General features: G+C 55.8%; 1 protein-coding gene across 1 annotated transcript; it reads right to left on the reverse strand.

Annotated features, from left to right (window-relative positions):
• Window positions 1-52: 52 nt before the first annotated feature.
• EMH_0018770 (helicase, putative) lies at window positions 53-12,510 on the reverse strand (the record flags this gene model as incomplete). Its single annotated transcript, XM_038022932.1, is given in 18 exon segments — window positions 53-985; window positions 1,089-1,109; window positions 1,113-1,514; window positions 1,710-1,865; window positions 2,144-2,219; window positions 2,360-2,664; window positions 2,820-3,015; window positions 3,315-4,343; window positions 4,543-4,646; window positions 4,901-5,385; window positions 5,550-5,743; window positions 5,990-6,227; window positions 6,600-7,065; window positions 7,258-8,773; window positions 9,157-10,657; window positions 10,661-10,681; window positions 11,965-12,062; window positions 12,380-12,510. Coding segments are annotated over 18 exon segments (7,872 nt in total).
• Window positions 12,511-14,152: the final 1,642 nt, after the last annotated feature.

Below are 14,152 nucleotides of genomic sequence, written 5' to 3' on the forward strand. Positions count from 1 at the left end.
TATATATATATATATATATATATATATATATATTCATCTGTATTTGTGCATACTATACAATCAAGATATGTTGCAGCAGAATATACTGAAGGGGTGAAACTTTAAAAAGCGAAAAGAGCTTCACCTCGGCATTCCTCATCTCGCGCTCGGACGAAGGGGTGCGGGAGTCATCGGAGGGTGCTGGCTGCTGCTGCTGCTGCTGCTGCTGTTGCTTCTGCTGCTGCATGTCCGTTGGCGCAGATTCCGAAGCAGCAGCCGCAGCAGACGTAACCAGTGCTGCACCCGAGGGGCTGAACCCATGGCGGCATATAGCACACCTGAGCAGAGGCCCCTTCTGCTGCTGCTGCCGCTGCTGCTGCTGTTGCTGCTTCTGCTGTTTTTGCTGCTTCTGCTGCAGCTTCTGCAAACACGAGAAACAAATCGAATGCCCACAAGGCAGCACCACGACGCAGTCCCCCGCTTGTATCCCTTGCAGACAAATGGGGCACCGTTGGGGCTCCTCTTCGTCTTGCTGCTGCTGTTGTTTTTGTTGTTGCATTTGTTGGTGTTGCGGTTGTTGTTGCTGCTGCAGCTCCGCTTGTTGCTGCTGCTTTTCGCCCTCCGACTTGACGGCAGCTTGCGGATTCTGCTGCTGCCCGTCGCCCGGGTCCTGGCGCTGCTCGCATTGGGCTTGTTCGTGCTGCTGCTGCTGCTGCTGCCTGTACAGCGCAGCAGCAGCAGCTCTTGAGGCCCTCTCGATTGCTTCAGGGGCCCTACTGCCCAATCCCGCGTTCGGAGCTGCTGGTGATGCCTCAGGAGCAGAAGCTGCAGCAGCACCGCCCCCGGCTGCCCCAGATGCCCCGTCAGCAACAGCAGCAGCAGCAGGATCAGCAAGAGCAGCAGAAGCAGCAGCGGCATGATGCTTGATTTTGCTGTCTTGTTTGTCTTTTAATCCCTTCAAGTACTGATGACGAGTAAAGCAAACAGCAATGCGGTCTCTCGAAAACTGCAGAGCAGCCAACAGCTCGGCAGACACAACGGGCATCTCCAGGGGACACAACCCGCACCGCTGCTGCAGCAGCTCCTGCCGCAACGACGCTTCTGCTGACCATGACGCTGCGGTTGCGGCTGCNCCCGCCCCGCTGCTGCAGCAGCTCCTGCCGCAACGACGCTTCTGCTGACCATGACGCTGCGGTTGCGGCTGCTGCTGCTGCTGCTGCCGCTGCTGCTTCTGGTTGTATCGGTGCTGCTACAGTTGCAGCTGCAGCCGGCATTTCTGGCTGGGATGCCGCTGCTGCTGTTTCTGCTTCCACTGCTACAGGCGCTGTTGCTGCTGGCGCTGCAGGAGCAGCTGCAGGTGAATCAGCAGCAGCAGCAATAGCATCAGCAGGGGGAGCAGCATCAAGAGCAACAGGAATGCAGGAAGAGTCGTTCGTTGTCTTTAAGAAGAAGCGCGCCACAGACATACGGAGTTCATCGAAGGCCGATAAAACCCCTCGACTGCCTAGCAGGTACGCTCCAGCAGCAGACAACTCCTGCAACGGAAACACAAACCCTAAACCCTAAATCCTAAAAATTAAAAATCTGAGCCGAAACCCTACAGCCTAGGCCCTGAGCCCCAAGGCCTAAACTCTAAACAGTACAGAACCTCAAGCGTAAACCGTCGAGCTTGAAAAACCCTAAATCTTATGGGTATAGGGTTTAGGGTTTTATGTGCATTTGGTGCGGACTCTCTTCAGGCATTCAAACTCCTTAAGATGGATTTCTGCTGCTGCTGCCAAATGACCCCAAAGAACCCCTCCCCCGCCATTGTCTCTCCGCGTGAAGCTGCAAAGCAGCTGCAAACACCGCAGCAACTCGCTGTCCCCAAAGTGGTGGTAGCCCTCCTGCACAAACAAACAAACAAACACACACACACACGCACACAGACACGCACACAATAAACCCTAAACCCTAAACCCCCCAACGCTAAGCTCCAAATCGTAAACCCTAAACTTTAACTCCAAACTCTGAAGAGGCCAGACATCCGACGCAGGACAAACATCTAGAGGCCTCCCTGCGTCTTCAAGCAACGTACACCCTAGACCCTGAGCCCTAAACCCCAAACCCTAAACCCCAAACCCCATAACCACAAACGCTAAACCCTACATCGTATGTAACTTACAATGTTATGGTTGGAGGGGTCTCCCGTGACAGCGTCGAGGTTCTTCGAAACGCGGTTGTAGAGGAAGTACTGCATCCTGCAGCAACAAACCCTAAACCCTAAACCGCAAACCCTAAACCCTGAACGCTTAGCACGGCATTCAAGCCAATCTACGCCTACGGCCTGGCTTGCGCAGAAGCAGGCAAAATGATATAGGGTTTACGGTCTAGAATTTACTGGGTTATTTGTTGGGCTGCCACGCAGTGAAAACAAAGACTGCCTGGCAGCCTCTCCTCAGCTCGTCCCTTCTTTCTGCGCTTGCGCGGCGATGCGGCGCTACCCAACTGCTGCTGCTGTTGCTGCTGTTGCTGCTGCTGCGGCAGGTATATGTTGTTGACTTGGCTGCCAGTTCTGTTTCGCTGCTGCTGCTGCTGGAGCTGCAGCAGGTCCGCCTGAAACAACTCGTTGCAGCGAGGACACGATCCAAATGCTGCCTGCAGCTGCGCTGAAGGGTTCCCCCCGTGGTCTAGCGATTCCAGCGTCTGTACACAAACCCTAAATCCTAAACCCTAAGATATAAGACCTAAGTCCTAAACCCTCTTTACATTCGCATTTGGTGACTCCCCATGATGCTGATTTGCGTGCTGTGGGCGCATCAGGTTTTGTGTTCAGATGTTTATGGTTTAGGGTCTGTTACGCGTATGAGCTCTTCTCTTTTGCTGTCAAGCTCGTCGAGAGCCCCTTCAAGAACGGCCACAAGACCCCTACAACTGGAGACGCCCCCCAAGTGGAATTTCCTTCTTAGCCCGCCACCACCAAGCGGCGAGCCCCAGCAATCGTCCCTGCTGCTGCTGCCGCTGCTGCTGCGCAGGTTGAACAGCTCCTCACGCACTCTGTAGACAACCAAACCCGAAAGCCAAAACCACAGACCCTAAACCCTAACTTAATCCCCCCCCGTTCCCCCCGCCGCCCAACTGTACAGACACCTTTCGCAAACAAACCATTCACCTTGGCGCTAAGCCTTACGACGATGCAGTTGAGGTTTAGCGTTTGGGCATTATAAGGTTCAGGGTTTGTATTCATATTTCACGGTTTATGTTCGTGGTTTACGGTCTGCACTAAGGATGCAGGGTTTGTGTGCTGGGCTTGCTTTCAGGGTTTAGAGTTTAGAGTTTAGGGTTTGAGGCTGGACCTGGCAGCGAGGGCTCTACTGCGTTCCTCTTCGAGGCCCGCGAGGGGGACAAACCACCGACCCCCTCCCATTCTTCTTCTCCATTTCTCTGCCTGCAGCAGCTGGTGCAGCGCCGTTGGGGGCCCCTCATCAAGGCTTCTCTCAGCAGTGTTCAAATGAGGGTCCTTAGGGTGGGGGGGGCTGTTCCCTTCCAGGGGGGCCCCCTCCATCTCCAGGGGGCTCCCTTCTCCATGCGCGGGAACGCTCTTGTCTGCTGCTACACCCTGGGAATGTTTGCTGCTGGAGGGGCCCCCCGGAGCCCTGTCTGCTGCCCCCCCCTTCCCGGCACACGCCAAAACCCTCTCATTCCTTTGTTTTTCTGTCTCAGAAAAGCGCAAGCGGAAGACCTCACGCGACCGCACCAACTCCCCCACAGCCTTAGAAGCGTACTCGCTGCGCAAACGCTGAAACAAATCCCATGATGCTGCTGTTGCTGCTGCTGCTGCTTCTGAGACAGATTCGACCTGGGCTCGAGACGAAGAGGCTCCTGCCGCTTCAGGTTTTGCCTCTGTTTGCAATGCTGCCGCTGCTGCTGCTTTTGCCTCCGTTGATGCTCCTGAGGCAGGTTTTTCCTCCGGCGTGGAGGAAGACACTGCCTCCAAGCCGTCTTTCGCCGCTCTTGTCTCTGCTGCTGGTGCTGGCGCTGCTGTTGCTGCAGCTGCTGGTGTTGCTGGTGGCTGTGTTGACGCTGCAGCGGCAGCACCCCTGACCTCCAACAATACAACTCCTTCCTGATCGCCGCTGTTTACGCTCCTGCTGCTGCTGCTGGAGGGCTTTGGGGGCCCCCCAGAGAGGGTTTGGTGGAGGTTGAAAGCCGCATGGATTTGCTGCAGTTTGTCAATGTGGGGCCCCGCTACTATCAACGGCTGCAGAAGACTTGGCGCCAAAATGAGGGGCCCCACAGTCTCCTCAGGGGCCCCCAGATAATGCGCAAGGGCCCCCCTCAACTCGGCTCCCCCCAGCGAACGCCGCGACAGCTCCAACACATGCCTAAACCCCACAAACCCTCAACCCTAAACCCTAAACCCTAAACCCTAAACAACGGAGTGTTGGGCAACGTTTCTGATAATATAGCATCCGCACGGACCCGCGCTACTCGAGACGCCTAAGAGCAAGAAAGGGCTTCCAAAGTCAACCCCCAAGCCCGACAAACCCTAAACCCTAAACTCTAAACCCTGATTCAGCTTACAGATAGAGAAGAGCAGCGCGCGCAGGTCTTCCCTGCAGCAGGGAGAGGCCAGCAATGCCGTTAATCTCAGCGCAGTAGGCCCGCAGCGCCTCTTCCAGCTCCACCTACGCTCAAACCCTAAACCCTAAACCCTAAGCCGTTAGTTCCAAACCCTCCGGTGTTTAATTCTGCTTTAGCTAGCAGTACGCAAGGGTGAAGATTCTACAGGGTGCTAGCACTTCTAGGACCTGAGGTTTTATGGCTTGGGCGAGAGGGCTCAGGTATGGGGACCTAGGTATTGTTCAGGGTTTTCCGGTTTAGGGTTTAGGGAAGGGATCTAGATAGGGTTAGGGTCTTAGGGTTTAGGTCTAGGGTTTACTCGGGCATCTCCTAGGAGACGGCAGAGGACTTCATCCATTGACATATATCGGCCGACACCCTCTAATCCGTCTGTCTTTCGTGTGCCCGCAGCATTGGTGTTGTTGCTGCTGCTGTTGCTATTGCTTCGGCGGCTGCTGAGGCCCAACGCCCCCAGCTGAGGATGGTTTGCTGCCTGCCGCAGCACCAGCAGCATCGCAGCCATCTGCGAAGACAGTGCAGCCGCAACCCGGGCCTTCTCATCAGCAGCAGCAGCAGCTGCTGCTGCTTCTACTACTATTGCTTCTGCTTTGTTGCGACCGCGAGCACCACCCCGTCTCCCTCCCTCCTGCTGCTGCTGCTGCTGCTGCTGCCTGCTGCACAGCCGAAGCACGCGCTGCGCAACAGCCCGCTGCTGCCGCTGATAGAAGAAACGCTCTACTGGCCCCAACTCCACCCAAATGTCATGCACGATAGGGGGAGGCACGCCAAGCTCCTCTGACACCTCTGCACACAAACCCTAAACCCTAAGCCGTCAACCATAATACGTTCTGCACTCTTCACACGCAGCTGCCAGACATTTTTAACCCTAACCGCCCGAACCTAAAGACTAAACCCTAAACTGAAAGCCATACGCCCTGATTCGCAAGGCCTAAACACAAACCCCTCACCGTTCATTTCTGTCCTCCACATTAACGGTGTCAACAAATCGACAGCAGCGTTTAGAGCGAAGCCCGTTAGGCCCCATCTGGGCCCTACACGCGCTTCTGAAATGCTGCTGCTGGGGCTGCTGCTGCTGCTGCTGGAGTGGTCGTCCTCTAAGGTGCTCTGCGGAAGAGGCAGCGAAAGGCCCTGAAACGCCCGCCTAAGCCGAAAATACCACAGCACAACAAGCCAACTCTAAACTCTAAGTTCTAAACCGTGAGCTCTAGGCCATAAACCCTATACTATGAAGCTGAATGCTTGCCCTAAACACTAAACCCGTCAATTCCAGCCCTCACACGGGCTGTAGCGGTGACTAGAAGAGCGCGCCCAAGCACCAGAGCAGCACGCCAAGCCCTACATCCTAGACACTAAACCTTAAACCGTAAAACCTTAAACGTTGGCTCACTGCAGCAAGGCAGGCGACCCGTGATGGAGGCAGTCCGTCGAGAGGCGCAGCGCTGCAAGGAGCCCCGCGAGTTCGCGTGGCAGCAGAGAACCCCGAGGAGCTTGGGGGGTCCCCCTGTGGGGCCCGAGGGGCCCCAGGGGCCCCTCTCCAGACAATTCGTCTAACAGCGGAGTGCCCGAGACGCACCATCGATGGACAGCCTCAATAGAATGGCATAAACGTGCCGCGCCGCTGAAACCTGCAGCGGCAGCAGCAGCAGCGGCAATGCAAGCAGCAGCAGTAGCAAAGGCACCAGCACAAGCAACAGTAGCAGCACGAGCAGGCAGGCAGCTGCGAAAACGACAGTAGCACAAGCAGCAGCATCAGCACGAAGAGCGGTGAAGCTGCAGCAGCAGTAAGCAATGATACACAGATCCAGCCGTAGAAGAGATTGTACAGCAGCACCAGAATATAACGCAACAGCAGCCACCGCCTAAATGCCCCTGCGTCGGCTTGCGGGGTGGGTGTATCTAATCTGGGCCTTGAATCTTAAGCCCTATACCCTAGATGTCAGACGCTAAACCTTCAACCCTGAATCCTGAAGCCTAAGCCCTAAATCCTAAATCCTCACCGCCTGCCAGCTGCGCCTCGTCGATGACGATGCGCCACCAGAGAATGCCTAATATGGGGGAGAAGAGCTTGCGATAGCGTTTCGTGCCTCGTAGGGCCATACGACTGTTGTTGTTGCTGCTGCTGCCGTTGCTGGCGCTGCTGCTGAGGCTGAAAGGAGGAGCGAACCAAACCTCCTGCTGCAGCGCCTCAAAGGGCACGATCACGATGTCATAGTCCAGTAGCTGCGGCAGCAGCACGTGGGGGCCATCTGGGGGAGCCCCCAGTGCGGCTGTCACAGCAGCAGGGGGGACTGACAGGCTACGGGGCCCTTCTACGGAAGCCCCCTCACCTGCTGGCACTGCGGACGCTGCTGCTGCTGCTGCTCGTGCTGACGCTGCAGGCCTTCGGCTGGTACGCCGGCCAGACGACGTGGGGCCCCGAGATAGCGTAAATGCCTTCTCTTCAGCGCGAGCAAGTGTTGCCACCTGAAAAACCCAGACTCCAAATCCTACGGCCTAAACCCTGAACCCTGAACCACCTCAAACCCTTAACACTCTTCGTGCTGCAATAAGCGAGCCAGTAGTACAGAGAGTGGTGCCACCAGCTGAATGTCGGTGGGGTTGAGGATTTAGCGTTTAGTGTCTAGGGTTTGGGGTTTAGCGTATAGGGTTTCTCACGGTGGTTGCAAGGGAAGCCCTGGCGGCCTTGAGGCCCGGATATACTGCAACCTTGAGGGGCGGACCCGAGTGAACAGACACTTCACGTTTCCACTGATCTACGATTGCTGCAGGGCACACAAGCAGCGTCCCCCGAGACCGCGTCAACTTGCTGCTGCTGCTGCTGCCGGCAGTGGCGGTGGCGGCGGTGCTGCTGCTGCTGGCAGTGGAAGCGCTGCTGCTGGTGCTGACGCTGCTGGTGGCTTTGGAGGAGCAGCTGCTGCTGCTGCAGCTACTGCTGCAAGCGGCAGCATCTTGCTGCTCGGCACAGCAAAAGGGACAAATGAATGGCAGCGAAACAGCAGCGCCCAAATATTGTGCAACACAGAAGACGTGGGAGAAGGCCAGGCAGCAGTAGCACTGGACGACTGACAGCAGGGAACATTCTCGCTCCTGCTGCTGTTGCTGTAGTCGCTGTGGTTGTTTCTCCTGCTGCTGCTTGCGAATGGCTCGACCAGCAGGTCGCGGGGCCCACCGGCGTCCACCATTGAGGCACATGGGCCCTAAGGAGTCAGCGGCGCAGATGCAGCAGATAAGACTGTCGGGAGGCATCTCGTCTCCCCAACAATAAATCGCTCCCTTTTCTGCTGCTGGTGCTGTTGGTGCCGTTGCTGCTGTTGCTGTTGTTGCTGCTGTTGCTGCTGATGCTGCAGCGGCAGCGGAGTGTGGTCGTGGATTGGCCAGGATGAGGGCTATTACCTCCACACTCTTCCCCAGGCCCATCGAGTCACACAGCAGACCGCCAGGCACGTCGAACCCGACACACGCCTCACTTTCTGCTGCTGCTGCTGCAGCTGCTGCGGATTGTGGTGGGAATAATGCGACTGCTGGCGCTGCTGCTGTGGCTGGTGCTGAAGCAGCAACTGCTGCTGCTGTTGCAGCTTCTGTTGCTGGAACGGCATTTGCTGGTGCTGCTGCTCCTGCTGTTTGCGAACAAAGAGCAACTTGACCAGTGGTGTGATTGACCCACACAGCTGCAGCAGAAGGCAGCAGTACCTTGTGCCACATCAAGTTTACCTGTTGCTTCATCTGCTGCTGTTTCTGCAGCGTGCGCATCCGCTGCTGTTGCTGCAGCCCCAGGTCTTCGAAGTCATATTCGTTTGCCATGTTCCTGCTGCTACTGTTGCTGCTGCTGTTGTTGTTGTTGTTGCTGCTGCTGGTGGTAAGGAAGGCCCGCCACTCTCTGAATAGGGCAAAGAGGACAGCTCGCTGCTGATAGGGCCTCAGCTGACACCGCAGTCCCAGCGGCGACAGCAGTTCCACACCAGCGAAACTCGTACTCGGCTTGCTGCTGCTGCTGGGGTGCTGCTGCTGCTGCGCGTGCAGGGCGCGCCTTTGCGACACGAGGCTGTATATAAAGGACGGGCTCACGAAGAAATGCCGCGGAATCGCCGCCCCGTCTTCTTCTTCTTCTGCTGCTGCTACAGTTGCTGCCGCTGGCAGCAGCGACGCCTGGCCTAACATCCGCCCGAATAGCCTGAAGCAGCAGCAGCAACAGCAACAACAGACGCTGTGCCCTAACCATCTCTAGTCGCAATAACCAGACGCAGCAATAACAGCAGCAACATCCCCCGTTACAGCAGCAACAGCTACAGGAGCATCAGCAGCACAAAACGTGCAGCAGTACTAGAAGAAACGCAAGTGGCAGCAACCGCGTCTGTGAGGCCAGCGGCAGAAACAGCAGTGGCCCCGACAGCGAACGTGGCAGCAAGAACAACTGCAGCAGCGCAACTGCAGCAGCGTCTGCGGCAGCGACAGCGGCAGCAGCAACGATATCTGCAGCAGTGGAAGCAGCAGCAGCAGCAATAGCAGCAGCATTGACAGCAGCAGTAGTGGCAGCAGCAACAGCCAGCAGCAGACCATTGTGCAGCTTTGGCTCGGCATTCTGAGACGAGCGGCGGCACATAGCAAGGAGAGCCGCAGGATTTCGTAATGAGACAAAGGTGAACTTCAACTACCCACACCCACTTCCTACTGCTGCTACTGCCACTGCTGCTGCTGCTGGCGTTGCTGTTGATGGGTATAAGCCCCTCGAGATAATCTTCAGCAGCTGCAGCATCCCTTTTTCGACGCACTGAGGACCTTCGCTTGCTCCCCGTTGCTGCTTTTGCTGCATCCTGTGCTGGCTCAGCCGCTTCAGCAGAGTCACCAGAAGCAGTAGCATCAGCAGCAGCAGGAGCAGAAGGATCAGCAGCAGTAGCAGCAGGAGTAGCTGGAGGTACAGCGCGAAGCACAACAGCCCGCAGGCACAGTGGCAGCAGTTGCCGTCTGGCCGTTAATATCTGCAGTAAATCTTCACCCAAACACCTCAATGCCGCGTCCGCACGCAGTAGACATTCCGCAGCAATTCGCGGAGCAGCAACCGCTGCTGCTGCTGGAGCAGCAGCAGGAGCACCAGCAGCAGAGGTAGCAAGAGGAGTTGCAGTCGCAGCGGCAGTTGCGGCTGCTGGAGGAGGAGATTTAAGGCTGGCATTCGTTGGCACTGTGCTGCTGCTCTCGTGTGCTGCTTCTACTACTGGGGTTGCCGTTGGTGGTGGTGGTGGTGCTGCTGCAACAGCGGCAGCAACCGAACATGGACGCGGCTCAGCAGCAACGAGAGACAAGCGGAGAGTATTGGAGCTTCGAGCTTCCAATATGGCACCAAAGTAATGCTGGCAGCTGCAATTGTCCTGCTCAGAACCTGCTGTTGATGGTGCTGCTGCTGCTGCTGCTCCCGCTCCTGCTGATGCTGCTGCTGCTTCTGCAGCAGGTCCCGCTTCCGGACAATTTGCTACTGGAAGACCCGGCGAATATACTGCCGTTGATGCTGCCTCTGTCCCTGTTGTTGCAGTTGCGGCACCACACACGTCATCTGCAGGAACTGTTGCAGCTACGTGTTTATGTGCTGCTGCTGCTGCTGCTGCTGCTGTTGCACCTTCTTGCTGCTGCAAGTACGGGCGCCTCAGGCGGCGGCGGGTGTAGGCGTTGCAGCAGGAGCAAGCAGCAGCAACAGCAGGAGACTTATCTGCAGCAACATGAAAGGGCTTCCAGGTGTACAGACACTCCAGCCCTGTCTCAGAAGCCGCAGTTGCTGCTGCCCGTAGGAGCGCCTTCCTCTTTGCGATTTGCTGCTGTTGCTGCAGTTGCTGCTGTTGTTTCGACACCCTGCTGCTGCTCTCATCGCTTGTGTGGGCCTCCCCGGCATCATCTAGCTGTTGCAGCAGCTGCTGCAGCACGGAACGCTGTTGCCTTGGCTGTTTCTGGCGGCTCCTCTTTCGCTGCTGGTGGTGCTGCTGGAGACTTGCATGCGGATGCAGCTCGGGCAGCTCGTTCTGCTGTTCCTGCTGGTGCAAGTGCTGCTCATTCTGCTGCTGCTGCTGCTGCNCTGCTGCTGCTGCTGCTGCGCCTTCGGATGCAAAAGCTCAGCAGCCTTTGTAGGGGCATGTGCTTGCTTGTCTGTGAACTGCTTCGCCGCTTGTGCTGTTGTTGCTGCTGTTGCTGCGGCGGCTGCCGTTGCGCTCGTCGTTCCTGCTGTTGCTTCTGTTGCTGTTGCTAGTGATTCTGCTGCTCCTGCTGCAGCTAATGGGATGCCCTTAGCCACCTCTTGTGGGGCCCCCAACAACTCGTTTGCGGCGAGCTTGTTGCTGGGGGCCCCTGGGGGCCCCATTGGCCTTTTCAGTTGCTCCTGCTTCTGTTGCTGCTCCAGCAGGTCATAGCAGCTGCAGCAGCAACCTTTCTAGCAGCTATAATGACAGAATAGCAGCAGCAGCAACAGCAGCAGCGGCGTCGGGCCTCAACTGTAGCGGTGGCCTGTAGGCTACGAAGGGGCCAAACTTGAGTTGCTGCTGTAAATTTGCTTGAGTTTCTGTTTGATATTGCTGTTGCAGCGTTTTTGAATCTGCTCCTGTGGCAATGTTCTTGCCGCTTTTGCCGTTCTTGCAGCGGCTGCTGCTGCTGCTCGACATGCCTCAACTGCAGGCCCCCACGCTGCAGGACAGGAGTCGTGTGGAGAAGGTAAGAAAAAATATAAACGAATTTAATAGGAGCCCCAAAAGCCTATTCATTGCTGTTGTTGCTTCTGCGGCTGTCGCTGCTGTTGCTGCTGCTGCCGCCTCGCTGGATCTTCGAGTGGAGTCGGCTGCGGCTGCACGGCAGCAGCAGCAACAACAGCAGAAACTCCCACTTGTGCTGGATGCAGCACGAACTCATCTGTCGTCTTTGTGTCGCTGCTTGTTTATTTTCTCACTCTCTTCGATCAACTCGAGGCTGCTGCTGCGCCTGCTGCTCCGGCTGCTCTTCCAGTCTATGTTCCCGCTACTGCTGCTGAGGCACCTAAAGGAGCGTGTCTCTCAGCAGAAAGGAGTCAGTGCACAGACAGTAGCGGCAGCTGCTGCCGCAGCAACGGGCAGCGGCAGCAGATACTGCCCTGTTACCTCAGCAACAGCAGCAACAGCAGCCGCAGTGTAGCATGGTCTGTCTGATAATTTAACAGGTAACGTGTATCCTCGACCGTATTCGAGGAGAATCGTGAGCTGCAGGTGAGCCAAGACACTGAAAATACGGTTTTCCAAGAGCAGCTCACAATGCCTCCAGTCCCCAGGGGGCTTTTGCTCGGCGGCCCAACGGCCAGGGTAGCATCGGCTGTGCGGAGTTGGCACATGACCTTCTACCTGCGTGCAGGCTGCCTACTAAGGGCCAAGCAAGTGCTCAACTCCAGTCTCCAGGCGTCCTGGGAGCAGCTGCCGAAATTCCTGGGGCTCGTGCAAGATGAGGCGGACCGGCATGAGCTGCGATAAACCATGCGGCAATTAGCACCCAAACATAACCCAACAAGCAGGCAGATACAAGCCCGCTTTGCTGTATGCAGTAGCATTAGGGCCAGTTGCGCCGTATCTGCTTCTTTTGCAATAATCAAGGTCACATACCTAGAGACATGCATTCACTAGTCTTCACACGTCCAGTCGCATGGGGTCCATAACTGGGTCGTTTGCGGCATGAAAACAGCTAAGCAAATGGAGGGGGGGGACTTGGCAATGGGTAGGGGAGTTTCTCACACGTAGGTTTAAGGCTCCTGCTCGTATGCCATTAGGGCTCGTGAACAAACCTGCCGAACTGCAGCAACAGGTTAACCACAATTTCTTTGGGCCAATCAATGAGACACAGGCACTCATCTACATGGATAAGGAGCTTGTGTTCCGCAGGAATCTGCAGGAGCGGATGCAGCACCTGTGGCATGCTCTGCAGCTGCTACGCGAGAAGCATTGGGAAGTAGAAGCACAAATGCNCGGATGCAGCACCTGTGGCATGCTCTGCAGCTGCTACGCGAGAAGCATTGGGAAGTAGAAGCACAAATGCGACGACTTTCATGCAAATTAAGTAGTTTCTTGGGTCTTCGTGACACTGCGGCGGGAGTCGAACCAGATCCGGGGAAGATTTAGACGTGCTCGCTGCCCCTCTCGTAGCAAGGTCTGCCTGATATTAGAGCCGGAACATACATACGCTCGGCCTTAGTAGGCAGAATGTACGCGAGTAAAAAAGTGCTCAACAACTTGAGATAATGCATACAGCAGAGAAGGCTTGGTTGCGCATGCATGTAACGCTGTCTTGCATCATTAGTTGCTGGGGGTCCACGGCAACTGAAGTCAGGCCGCCAATAAGGCTCTTCACCCGCGGCGTTGAGGGCGCCTGAATGTAAAGGAAAGTGGTGACCGGCGGCTTTCAGCGGTACTCTTGCCTGAAGCCTTTAGCTTATTTGCAGCTAACCACACTATTCTTGGATATTGGCGAGCTGCAAAGAAGCTATAAGACNAGCCTTTAGCTTATTTGCAGCTAACCACACTATTCTTGGATATTGGCGAGCTGCAAAGAAGCTATAAGACCGCGGATTCTGGCGTTATAATGTGGCCGAGCCCTTGATAAACTCCCTACAGGAGTCTGCGAGACTCCTGTAGGGAGTTTATCAAGGGCCCACAGACGTCCAGGATGTCTGGATACTGAAACGGGAGGTCAGGCGTTTTTACTCCTTTGCAGCTCGCGACGATTGTGCCCTTGTCTGTGAAGCTGGGCTGCGTATTCTTACTTGTGTGCAGGCTGTCTAATGAATGCCAAGTAAGCGCAACTGGCTACAATGCCAGTGAATGCAGCAATATGGAATCGATCGTCCATGTTTGCGCAGTTTCGCTGCAGCATGCGTTACAGCAGGCTGCAGTGCAGCCCGTTTCATGGCGCCTTCTCTCCGAATTCCCCGGGTCCTCTGAGAAGGCGGAGACGAGCACTGAAACGGGGTGCCAGGCGGCCTGCGACCGGCGGCTCAGGTCCTTGGGCCGCCTGTCGCAGGACGCCTGGTGACTGGAAAGGACGTCAGATGCTTTTAGAAATTACTATACAATGTATTTTCACTCATTTGGAGTCTTGGATTGCCCCCGGGTAGGATCGAGGACTCTCGATACAACGGTCCTCCACTTGGAACGAAGACTCCCCGTACGAATTGACATTTCAGCTATTTCACTTTGGAAGACGGGCAAGTTCGTTTCACGTTTTTTAAAATAAATGGTGCACTTCCCTGTTTGTAGGAACCACGTCTTGTAGAAGACCGACTGACCACGTACAGGCGCACAGTACAGTTCGATTGCCGTCCCACCGCTCCACTGGCAGGCAGTCGCACACGAGGGAACCCAGCATATTTGCCATACAGTTTCATGGCATAGGCCAAGTATATTCTCGAATAGTGGAAAAAATGCATTGATTTCTCATTTACAGAAGAAGACGCTTATTGGNACATTTGTGTTCATGTTACTATTCGAGTGCTGTTTTGCACCCTATACGAAATTCTGCCAGTTTAAACCAAACGCGATAATACGCCAATTTTACCTACAAA

The sequence above is a fragment of the Eimeria mitis genome, genomic scaffold (assembly GCF_000499745.2).
Source record: "Eimeria mitis Houghton genomic scaffold, Emh_scaff652, whole genome shotgun sequence".
In the NCBI taxonomy this organism is placed as follows: Eukaryota; Apicomplexa; class Conoidasida; order Eucoccidiorida; family Eimeriidae; genus Eimeria; species Eimeria mitis.